The 12,302-nt window shown below is 43.7% G+C and overlaps 1 protein-coding gene and 1 pseudogene across 2 annotated transcripts in view; one reads left to right on the forward strand and one right to left on the reverse strand.

Annotated features, from left to right (window-relative positions):
• The first annotated feature begins 3,135 nt into the window (after positions 1 to 3,135).
• The window catches only part of FSD1L (fibronectin type III and SPRY domain containing 1 like), a 68,173-nt gene continuing 59,006 nt past the window's right edge, over positions 3,136 to 12,302 (forward strand). For both annotated transcript variants that reach the window (XM_028108834.2, XM_028108835.2), the window contains exon 1: positions 3,136 to 3,291. In XM_028108834.2, the coding sequence (XP_027964635.1) occupies positions 3,277 to 3,291 (15 nt within the window). In that variant the 5' untranslated portion in view covers positions 3,136 to 3,276. The remainder of the gene's footprint in view (positions 3,292 to 12,302) is intronic.
• LOC148162439 (large ribosomal subunit protein eL33 pseudogene) lies at positions 10,790 to 11,159 on the reverse strand (annotated as a pseudogene).

Below are 12,302 nucleotides of genomic sequence, written 5' to 3' on the forward strand. Positions count from 1 at the left end.
TCCAGGCCCGTGGCCCTATGCTGACTCCCAAAGGGGAACACTGTTGGCAACACTTAAGGAAAGGAACTTTCCCTCCTAAGAGATGGGAGAATCCCAGAATTTATGAGGGTACTCAGGGTGCAGGGGTGACTCCTGGCAAGAGAGGACAGAGAACCTGGTTCTGGAAGAGATTATTTTGCCAGACTCTTCACATCAGCAGTGCCAATCCTGAGGTTATTCTAACTTGATGTTTCCTCAGAGAGGCATTCCTGGAGGCCCAGGAACCTCAACAAAATAAATACCTATGACTAGATATGCTATCTCAGAAATAGAAACCTAAGGGTTAGAACATCATCTGTTTTTATGCCCCTGTAGTTGCTTCTCCTTTTCTTTTCTTTTTTCTTTCTTTCTTTTTTTTTTCTTTTAATAATTTGCTTTCTCTTGGTTCAGTGGTTCTCAAGCTTTAGTGGCATCAGTCACCTGAGGACTTGTTAAAACACAGATTCTCTGGACCCTCATGCCAAAGTTTCTGATTTCGTTAGTCTGGGGATGAAGGTTGAGAATTTGCCCTCCTAACAAGTTCCCAGATGGTGCTGATGCAGCTGGTCTGGGGATTACATTTGAGAACAGTGGCTTTACTGTATTAGTAAAGCTACTTTTGAAAATTTCCAAATTGACTTGGCTGTGAAAAGGTAAGTACAGAAAAGGCAAAGGACTTGCCCATAGGCCAAAAGCAGTGGGAATGGGTTGGGGGTGCAGACTGAGTGCCCAGCCAGGTGAGTACTGCTGCCAGAGAGCCTGGATAGGCAGGGGAATACAGAAGTCACAGCCAGAAGAGACAGGAACAAGGGCAAGCAGAAGGCCTGAGTGAGCTGGGAAGGGAAGTCAGTATGCCTGAAGAAAAGAGATCTGGCAAAGGTAGAAGTCAAAAGGGGCAGAGCTCTTGTCCAAAGCTGCAGGCTCCTGGCTGGGCTGCCGGGAAAGAACTAGAGGAGTGAGGAGGCAAGGAGCCAGGAGTGAACTCTTGGGATGTGACCTGTGACAGTATTCTGGCGATCACATTTCAGCAGCGACTTGCTGTCTCCAAAGCCTTCTTCTGTCTCCTCCTGTGGTTATACCGATCAGTCATAAAGTGGCCAGGGGTTGCTCTCTGAAGTAAAGTCCTTGCAGCAAGAGAACTGGGGACAGCACTAAATGCTGTTTCTGGCCCTTAATGATGTGTCCCACAGCAGAAGGCAGGGACAGGGCTAGGGCGCTCACAGTCCTGCAGTTTGACCTCTAATGTTCTGCCATCCCTAGGCTGCCTTTCTCCCTCACGGGAAACTGACTCAGCTGCAGTGAGTACACAGTGCAGAGAAGGGCCTGCACTAGAGGCTGGCTGCTTGGCTGCCCATTGCTTCTCATGGAATCGGGGTGGCTTGGATAGGAGGTTCCTTTCCCTTGATACCAAGAGATGGAGCATCTCTCTGCAAGTTTGCATGCCATTACTCCTTTCAGCTGTGGGAGCAAAACTGTGCACATAAGCCCTCCCTGGGCCCTGCCTACAAACACTGTCCACCTAGCTTGAGTCAAGTCCCCGTTTTCCCTTTTGTGCCCTTCGTCCTGTTTCTTGTACATGTCTGTCCAGTAAAAAAAGGATTTATTGAGTGCATACTAGATGGCAGGCCCTGTGCTGCGGATACAGGTACGAGGAAAAGAAATTTCGACCCTCCTGGAAGTTACAGTATGGAGACAAATTCTAGCCTTGTAGGATAAATGCTGACTTCTTAAATAGAGCTCATGCTCTCTCAGGGCCTTTGTATTTGTTGTTCCTTCTATCTAGAATGCTCTTCCCCAGATCTTTGTATGGCTCATTCTCTCACTTCCCTCAGGTCTCTTCGGAGGCCTTCCCTGACCTTCTTATGGAAAATGGAGCCCTCACAATTCTCTGAGTCCATTTACCCCATGTAATTTTTCTTTATAGTGCCTCTAACTGCCATATAAATATATATGTATATTTGTATACATATATGTTAATAAATATATATACTTTATAGTGTCCCTAACCACGGTGTATATTTACATTTATTAACTATATATATATATATATATATACACATATATACACACATACACTTTTTCTTTCTGCCTCCTATACTAGACTGTAAGCTCTGCAGCTAAAAGCAGGGCCCAGTCACTGCTGAATTCTCAGTTCAGAGAACTAGTACCTAATAGGTACTCAATTTATATTTCCCTTCTGTTCATTCATCATGGGTGATTGCCTGGTTGGAACTTTTCTGAACCTCTCCAGAGTCATCGAAATGGAGGATTGAGGCCTTTCTGCTTGGGGAAGAACATTTTCAAGCCCACCTCCCCTAGCTTTCTACAGTCTGGATGGTCCCTTCAGGCCAGGCTGAGCAGGTTCTAGCTCCCCACCAACAACAATAATTTACTGGTCATTAACTATGTACTGGGCACTTCAAATCCGTTATTTTATCCTCACAACGCTCTGCAAAGTCAGCATTATCGCTCTTATTTTAAGGAAGATGAAATAGGCCCAGGGAGAGTGACTTGCTCAGAATCACAGCATGATACCCACGAGGGCTCTCTGGGAAAGGTCTACTAGGCTCCACCGTCTACCCATGTTTCTGCCACGTCCCTACAGGCCTTTCCCGTGCTTCCACTGCATTCTCTACCCCAGCCCTTTCCTTTTCACCGGACAGTGGGCCTGGTCTAGCCTGGCTGCTCCTGGGCAGCCAGTGTCAGGGGTGCTTTAGATGCGTGCAGGATGGAGAGGCGGCTGATCTATCTCAAGGGTCAGAGCTTTCCTTCCCCTGCCCTCCCCACGGGCCCGGCTGCTGGATGCCCAGTGGTCCATTCCAAGGCCTGCAGCGATAGCGTGTGCTGGAGGAAAAATGATGCGGGAAGGAAGGAAAGCTTCAGTCAATGAACCCGCTGCACTAAGGGGCGAGCACTCCCTGGTTTCTGCCCCTCCCGCCCAGCAACGGACACCCTCCGCCCCATCCCGTCCCGCGGCAGCGCGCATGCGCAGGGCGCTCCGGACGCCCTCCCTCCTGCGGGCCGCCCTTTCACCCTGGCAACCGCGGCGCGACGACGGCGCGCGCGCGCGGGCTGGGCGCGGACCGGGCGGGGCCGGGCGGCGCCGGTGCAGGCTGAGGCTGAGGCTGAGGTTGAGCCTGAGCTGGCGGTGGAGAAGAGCGGTGGCCTCGGGGACGGTGTTGGCGCGCCCGACTTCCGTCCGCCTCGCCGCACTATTTTTCGACGCGGTTTCGGGCCCAACGCACCTAGTCCCTGGCCATGGACTCCCAGAAAGTAAGTGGGGGAAGGAGGCGCGGGGCCGCCGAGGGTGGGCGGGGCGCCCGGGGCCGGGTGGGCGGTGGGCGAGCGGGGCTGGCCGGGCCAGGCGGGCTGCGGCGGCGGCGGAGGGCGAGGCTGTCGGGTCCCCCCAACCTCCGCTCCCTTCCCCGTGAGAGCAAAGCGGCGCCCGCCAGGCTGCGGGACCGCGCCCGGTGACCCAAGCTGGCCTTTGGCCCTGGGCCCTGGCTCCTGAGGGGAAGAAGGGAGCTGTCCCCATTTCTCAGTCATTTTCTGCAGCGCTGTAGGCCCCCTTTGATTCTTGAGCTTCCCCGCATGCGAGCGCGGGTTTATCTCTCCTTAGCAGAAACCGAGGCGCACGGGGTCTACCTGCTGACGCCGAAGCTGATGCTCCTTCCTCGACTCAGCCTTCTTTTTTGGCCCAGTACATACTGCTTTAGGTCAGGAACCAAATCTCCGCGCCCCCCGCTCCCACCCGCCTCGTGACCGGTTCGGAAGCAGGTCTGGTGTTTCGTGTTAGTTGAACTGGGAGAAGAGACAGCAGTCCCACCCTCTTCGAGCGGTTTGTTGCTAGTCACAGTTACCTTAACGGTTGTTGTGGCCTGTTGTATACTTTCCGAACAAGATAAAGAGAGGATATACACAACTAGTAATTTCAATTAAGGAAAAAAAATGTTTCGACAACATAGCCAATGTTTTGAATACAATTAGAGTTATTAATATTCAGTCATAATCCCTGTATGGAAATCAACCACCCCTGTTCTCTTTGTTAGATAGTAATTGAAGTATAGTATAGTATAGGAGGCGAACACAAGTGTAATTAATAATGTAGCAGGGAAAAACAAGGGCATATTCAAGAGGCCATTATTTTCTATTATTAGATGGAAAGCACTGGAAAAATTTATTAGAACAATGTTCACCTCCTCAAGGAGCACTGGGGACACGGGAAAATCGTGTAGTGATGTGTTAAGCATTGACTATTACAGTATTTTATTAAAGTGCATATGATTTAATTGCACGCATCTTGAAACTCAATTGGGTATACTCAATTTTCATTTCCGTTACTATTAGACATATGTAAAAAATTACATTTTGTCTATTTTGAGTATATATATGTTTAAAACATTTCTGCCTAAATTGGTAAAACATTTCACAGCTTATTTAACTTTTCAGGTAAAAGTCATATGATAGCTGAATGGATGTTAGTTCCTGGCAAGTGGAAGGGCAGAGACTTGGGTTCCATGCTGCTACTTACTGGCTCTGTGATATGGAGCAAATCACTTAACTGTGATTAATCTATTTCCTCATTTATGCAGTGGAAATAAGAATATTTTATAGAGTTACTGTAAAAATCAGGTAAAATAATTCATTATGAAAACAAAGTGTTTTACAGTTTACAAAGAAAGTACTAAAATAAAATACTCTTTGTGTTGTAAAATATAATTTTAAAGAGTATTTTAATATGGATCATCTTATTTTGCCAGGGCATGCATTATCCCTCACTTCAATAAGGACTCAAGACTTGGAATTTGTGGCTCCTGCAAGGTCCTACCACTAGCCATAAGACTAAGATCTGAACTTATTTGGTCTCATTCCAAACGGTGTTCTTGAGTAGCTACAAGCACCATGAGCAGTTTCCCCAGAGGTAGCAAAGAATTAGGTGTTCTTTGTGATAACTTTGAAAATCAACTTCTTGATGTTAGAAAATGTGTTGAACTTCATTTCGTTTGTTGGTATCAAATTTTTTTTTTTTTAAGATTTTATTCATTTATTTGACAGAGAGAGACACAGTGAGAGGGAACACAAGCAGGGGGAGAGGGAGAAGCAGGCTCCCCACGGAGCAGGAAGCCCGATGCGGGGCTCGATCCCAGGACTCTGGGATCGTGGCCTGAGCCGAAGGCAGACGCTTAATGATTGGGCCACCCAGGCGCCCCTCAAATAATATTTCTAATAAAAAACTATTTTCTTCTATATCTTAAAACAAGTATCTGGTGTTAATGCTTATAACCAATTTATTGCTATGAATTTTAGCATCTTTTTCTCATGAATTACTGCAGAATCAATTATATACCTCAACTAATAATGAATTCTGTATTTCTCTTTAAGTAGTACACCCCTGGCATGATTTTTCTTCCTTGTTATAAAATGTTACAATGACCGTGCCTGGGTGGCTCAGTTGGTTAAGTGTCTACCTTTGGCTCAGGTCGTGATCCCAGAGTCCTGGGATTGAGCCCCGTATCCGGCTCCCTACTCTGGGGAGAATCTCCTTTGCCCTCTACCCCTCCCCCCCCGCTTGTGCTCTTGCTCTCTCTTATGCTCTCTCTCTCACACACATTCTCTCAAATAAATAGATAAAATAAAAATAAAATAAAAAGTTATAATGAAAATAGTTGGAGGGATGGTACTTTAGTCATTGTAAGGAAAATGGTAATGTACTGCAAGTGGCAAATGGTGAGGATGGCTTGAATATACACCTGTTAGTAAGGCATTGGGATTTGAGCTTTAAATTCTAAAGAGGATGGCTTTGGAGCCAGGTCTCCAGTCTTTCTACCAACTATGAGCTGAATGAGCTTGGGTAATTTGCTGTGTGTCTCTATTTTCTCATCTATAGAATAGAGATAACAATTGTACTTACCTCAAAGGGTTATTGTGAGGATCATGTTAATTTTTAAAAATCCTTGGTGCCTAGCACACATTAAGTACTGTTGGCTGTTGTTATGAATTTCATAATCCCAACTTCAAAATAACTTTCTCCTTTTGTTGATAATTTGTATAACTATTTTTCTAATCCAATCTACCATTTTTAACCTTTGTCCTTAAGTTTTAAAATATGTTTTGTGTCCTTATATCTGTAATAAGTGATTTCAAATGGTGGTGTCAAAGAAGAGTTGTTAAATCCTAATTGAAAGAGGATTGGGAGTTCTGACTCATGCAATCTGACAATAGGGGTTAAGTTAACTAGACAGTCTTACAGAAGCTTGATGGTGGCTAGTCAGCAGATGGATTAGCTTGACCAGCTGCTTTTTTGTCTGTGAAAATAACTTGGACTTCAGTGTTGTGTTAGCAACAGATGCTCTGTTTGAGTAGAGGAAGAAAACATAATTGCCTTGGGTATGTCAGGCATACTGTTGGATACAGAAAACCACAGTATTATCTCCTAGAAATAAACAGAAGGATTTTGTTTATATCGAGTTTCTGGGACACTTTTGCAAACAGGATGTGTTATGGATAGGTGGCTTTGTTTGATACTCAAACCTTTTGATTATGTCCTTAAGTGGTTTTAAGATAAAATCCCAAAGGTTTCTGTACCCGATTAAATGCTTATGTTCGAGGAAACCAATGAAACAACAGACATTTACACCTTTCTAGAATCTTGGCCCTTAGAATTTGATAGTTTACGGTTTTGCACAGGAGATCATTTGTGTTCATAGGGGTTGCTGTTTCTAGGAAAGGTACATGCTGTAGGATAATAAAGGTGGAGAGGAAGGGGGAGATGTTGCCAAGAGCATACATTGTAAATTGTTTGGTTTCTCCCACTCCCCGCCCCCGCCCCCCCCCCAGCATATTCTTTACTTTGTACTTGGAAAGTGGTAGTGACCGGTGAGGGTTGATGGACAAATGTAGACTGAGGAGATTGAACCGAGTAGGGGGAGTTTTATTTTGTATTTTTTAATTTTTTTCTTCAAGATTTTATTAATTTATTTGACAGAGAGACACAGCAAGAGAGGGAACCCAAGCAGGGGGAGTGGGAGAGGGAGAAGCAGGCCTTCCTGCGGAGCAGGGAGCCTGATGCGGGGCTCGATGTGGGGCTCCATCCCAGACCCTGGGATCATGACCCCAGCCGAAGGCAGACGCTCAACGACTGAGCCACCCAGGCACCCAGAATAGGGGGAGTTTTAAAGCATGACAAGCTGTAGCAAGTAGCAAGTACACATGGCTTCCTTATCCCAGTTTCCTCCTCTACCCTGGTATTTGCTCTTCTTTTCCTTCATATTGTACCTTAGCAATTCAGAGACCTCCACCATATCCAGAAAACCAACCATTTTCATGTTCCAAAATTACTTCTTCTCAGTCCAAAAAATAGTATTTCCTAAAGAAATACGAAGTCAGCACCCCTAACCCCTGTGTTGTTCAAGGGCCCTTGATGAGTATTGTTCTGCATCCAGTATTGTGTTAGATTGCTTTAAACCTTCATGATAGCTCTTATTCCAGTTGCACATCTATATGGAAAACCAAACTCAGAGGCCAACAGACTTCTTCAGGGTTGCACACTAGCAAGTGATAGTGTGGATTTAAGCCCCGTCTTTCTTCACAGCCCAAGCTTTATTCATTACCACCCTTCTTTCCTGAATCCTTTGTCTTTAATGGTGATATGATTAAATAAAATTTAAGATGTTAATAGGAACGAATCCCTATAGTTTGTTTTTTTTTAGGATTTTACTTATTTCTTTGAGAGAAAGCGAGAGAGAGAGAGAGAGAGAGAGAGAGAGAGAGAGAATGCCCGTGCATGTGCATAGGAGCAGGGGGAGGGGCAGGGGCAGGTGGAGAGGGAGAAGCAGAGTCCCTGTTGAGAAAGGAGTCTGACCTTGGGCTGGATCCCAGAACCCTGACCTGAGCTGAAGGCAGACGCTTAACTGACTGAACCATCCAGGCGTCCCTATAAAGTAGTTTTTTTTTTTTTTAAGAAGCTAATTAAATCTAGTGAAAATAGTTGATAGAAAGTAATAGAACATGATTTACATAAAACCCTGGAATTTGGTCTGTCTTGATGCCGTGATAAAATCAGTATTTTTCTAGTGTGTGTAAATATGTGTGTGTGTGTGTGTGTGTGTGTGTATCTGTGTCCCCTCTCTCCGGCTCTTTTTCTTTTTTGAAGGAGGGTCTTAGCTTTCTAAAGTAGAGCTGTGAACAGGAAAGTACAAGTAGAGTTTTATATACCCTACCCAAATGCAACCGCAGTCATTCCCATGGAACGGATCAAAGTAATCTGGGATATACAGGCATGAGGTACCCTCTTCAAAGGACCATACTGACATACTCTTGATCGCTATATTTAAATACAGGTATGTTCATTTTTTATTGAACTTGGCAGTTTTAAAAAATTGGAAATAACAGTTGAACAACACAGGGGTTAGGGGTGCTGACATGCCCCTGACACAGTTGAAAATATGCATATAATTTTTGACTCCCCCAAAACTCAACTGCTAATAGCCTACTGCTGACTAGAATAGTAAACTGGAAGCCTATGGGTAACATAAACAGTCATTTGGCATACATTTTGTATATGGATCATATGTTGTATTCTCACAATAAAGTAAGCTAGAGAAAAGAAAATGTTAAGAAAGTTATAAGAAAAGGAAAATATATTTACAGTACTGAACTGTAAAAAATCCATTTATAAGTACACTGGTGCAGTTCCAACCCAGACAGTTCAGAGGTCGATGGTGAAGCAGATTCATCCATCCCATCTTTCTTTCTCTTTCTTTCCTTCTTACTTTCTCTTCTTTCTTTCTTTTTCTTTCTTTCCTTCTTTCTTTCTTTCTCTCTCTCTCTCTCTCTCTCTCTCTCTTTCTTTTTTTTAATTTTAATTTTAACACTGCTTCTTTGCGATGGATGTAAGCAGGATTATTCATGCAGTAAACACATACTGAATGTTTGCCATGGTGATAGATAATGCACTCCAGCCTAGGGTGGACAATATTTTAAAGTTGGTAGATTTTATCTCCAGCTTTCTTTTTGTATGTTTTACATTCTCAGTTTGGCACTCTTTCTCATTCTCAGTTGGCAGTCAGATCCACAGGATTCTGATAGAATCTGGTCTTAGTTATTGATACTTGTTGATTGATAGCTAATTATATTTTGAGCTAATTTATAACAAGGTGTTAGCACAGCCAGCCTGTGTAGTTTTGTTATATTATAAATATAAGTAATAACAAGCTTATTGTAGGAAAATATGAAATGTAGGTAAATGAAAATAAAATGAAAATCACCCATAATCCTGCCACCCAGAGATAACCTGTTTTAACATTTGTATGTAGTACATTCCAGTTTTTTAAATGTATATAGAAACTTAAGAAGACTATGGTATCATGCTATGGTAATACTGCTTTATAGTTTGTCTTTCACTTAATATAAATCTTTTATCGTGTATTATTGTATACTTAATTCAGAATTCTTTGGATGTATTGCTTGGTTTTAATTTTTTTTAAGATTTTTTATTTTTTATTATATATATAAAGAGAGTACAAGCAGAGGGAGCGGCAGGCAGAGGGAGAGGGAGAACCTGACGTGGGGCTCGATCCCAGGACCGTGGGACCATGACCTGAGCCGAAGGCAGACGCTTAACTGTCTGAGCCACCCAGGTGCCCCTATTGCTTGGTTTTTAATCAGTACTCTTTGTTGTATATTTATGTTGGTCCCAACCTTCTAGTGTTATAAATAACACTGAGATGAACATTTTGTAGCCAAGTCTCTGCTTATACCTTTAATTATTTACTTAGAATAAATTTAGTAGAAATGGAATTATTGAGTCAATGTGTCTAAACTTTTAAAAATCTTTTGGTATGTATTGCCAAGTTGCCCTTCAGAAGGGTTGTTAGTTTATACTAACCCCTATCTTCTTTTCACTGTGCCTCCCTCAGATGGTGGGACCTCTGGTTTCTTTGGCTGAATATGAGCTTCCTAGACTTCAGTGAATGGAACAACCAATTCATCGGTCACTGCGCATGGATAAGGCTTCTTTAGCTTGTCACTTGTTATATTTCTTCAAATCCTAGGTTGGAGAGTACCTCTTCTGTCCTGATGTCTTACAGCTGGGCTCAGGGTTTAAAGGCAGAATTCCGTACCAGGCCTTTTATTAGATTTTTTTTTTCTGTGGATCACCTCAGTTGCCTCTGTAAATAGGTAGTGTTAAGAGAGGGCATGGCTTTCTACCATCTATTTCTGATGATCAGATTCCTGAATTCCTCAGCAATATATAATTCTCCTTTTTTAGCTCTTCACATAACATCTGAGCAAATACTCTTTTTTTTAATTTTAATTTTTTTTAAGACTTTACATATTCATTTGCCACAGGGAGAGAGAGAGAGCACGCGAGGGAGAGCGCGTGCGCACTAACGGGGAGTAGCAGAGGGAGAGGGAAAAGCAGACTCCCTGCTGAGCAAGGAGCCCGATGCAGGACTCGATCCCAGGACCTGAGACCATGACCTGAGCCGAAGGCAGACGCTTAACCGACTGAGCCACCCAGGTGCCCCTCTTTTTTTTTTTTTAAAGACTTTATTTATTTATTTGACACAGAGAGAGAGACAATGAGAGCAGGAACACAAGCAGGAGGAGTGAGAGAGGGAGAAGCAGACTCCCCACTGAGCTGGGAGCCTGATGCGATGTGGGGCTCCATCCCAGGACCTGAGATTATGACCCGAGTCGAAGGCAGACGCTTAATGACTGAGCCACCCAGGCGCCCCTGAGCAAATACTCTTTCTTTTTTTAACAAGAGAACAAATCTACACCTTTATTTACTTTTCATTAAATTTAAATCCTTGAGGGGTACAGCATCACACGGATTCTGTGGCCAATGGCTTTAGCGGGAAGGTTGCTTCGGAATTTGGCATGAACCATGCCACTGTTTCCATGAGCACGAGTTACTTTTCCCCAGATTACTCTGGTTTTGTTTGGTTTGCCACCAGGAGTCACTGTGTTGTTCTTTGCTTTGTACACATAAGCACATCTCTTGCCTAGATAGAATTCCGTTTCATCTGGAGCATAAACACCTTCGATTTTAAAAGAAGAGCTGTGTGCTCCCTCTGGTTCCGGAGACCCCGTTTATAGCCAGCAAAAATGGCCTTGGACCACAGCCTTCCAGACATTATTTGGCATTATAGGAGTGCTGTTCCCAGTAGGCCTCCACAGACTCCCAAGATGGCGGAAAAAGCGCAAATACTCTTTATTTGTGTTGCCAGAGCTATGGGGAGCTGGTGAGATTCTGGTTGTCTAGCTTGTCAACTGGATAGAACTTTCTGGAATTTAACTCTTGTTACCTAATTCAAAGGAGAAGTTTGGTATGATGCAAGTGGCATCATTCCTGGTAGCATTAGGATATTTTCCAGGAATGCTGTATGCTGGTTTCATTGATCCCTTTGCTCTGATTGCAGAAACCCTATGCTTGTTTTGTACACTCCATGGCAGTGTAAGCAGCCTAGTGTGGTATAAAAGTACAGGCAGCTTCCTAGATTTGAATTGTGACTGCCACTTGATAGCTGTGTGATCTGAGAAAATTTCTTAACTTCTCTAACCTTACTTTTCTTCAACCATAAAAATGCAAAGACTGATACTACTTTTTAAAAATCTGTTGTGATGGGGCACCTGGGTTGCTCAGTCGTTAAGCATCTGCCTTCGGCTCAGGTCACGATGCCAGGGTCCTGGGATCGAGCCCTGCATCAGGCTCCCTGCTCCGCAGGAGGCCTGCTTCTCCCTCTCCTGCTCCCCCTGCTTGTGTTCCCCTCTTGCTATGTCTCTCTCTGTCAAATAAATAAATAAAATCTTAAAAAAAAAAAAATCTGTTGTGATGATTGAAAAGATACTCCATGTTGACAGTTTAACACAGTTCCTGGCACATAGAAGGTGCTTAGTGAATACTACTGAAATTTACCGTAAAAATAGTTTGATCCTCTTAAATGGTAGATTGGCTAGTGATATTTGCTCTGATTCTAGATTTGTGTATTTCAGCGGTCTGGAATACTAATGTAGAATTTGAATCAGAAATCTTCTCTTGGTGTGAGTAGATACTGCTGGGAAACACAGGTGTCGAAGTGTTTCTCTAATTATGACCACATGGTCATTGAGGTCCTCAGATTCAGACTAGCATATAAATCTGGGTATCATGGTTTTCTGCCACTGGTTCTAAGAACAGGAAGTTTCTGCGCCGTAATTTCAGGGGCTGGTTGCGCTGGATAGTTTTCAAGTAAGTAACCCAAGCTGGCAGTTTTTTGTTGGATGTAGCAGAATTAAGA

Source organism: Eumetopias jubatus, unplaced genomic scaffold (assembly GCF_037043125.1).
Source record: "Eumetopias jubatus isolate StellerSeaLion01/CBP00866 unplaced genomic scaffold, mEumJub1_p1.0 scaffold_15, whole genome shotgun sequence".
NCBI lineage: Eukaryota > Metazoa > Chordata > Mammalia > Carnivora > Otariidae > Eumetopias > Eumetopias jubatus.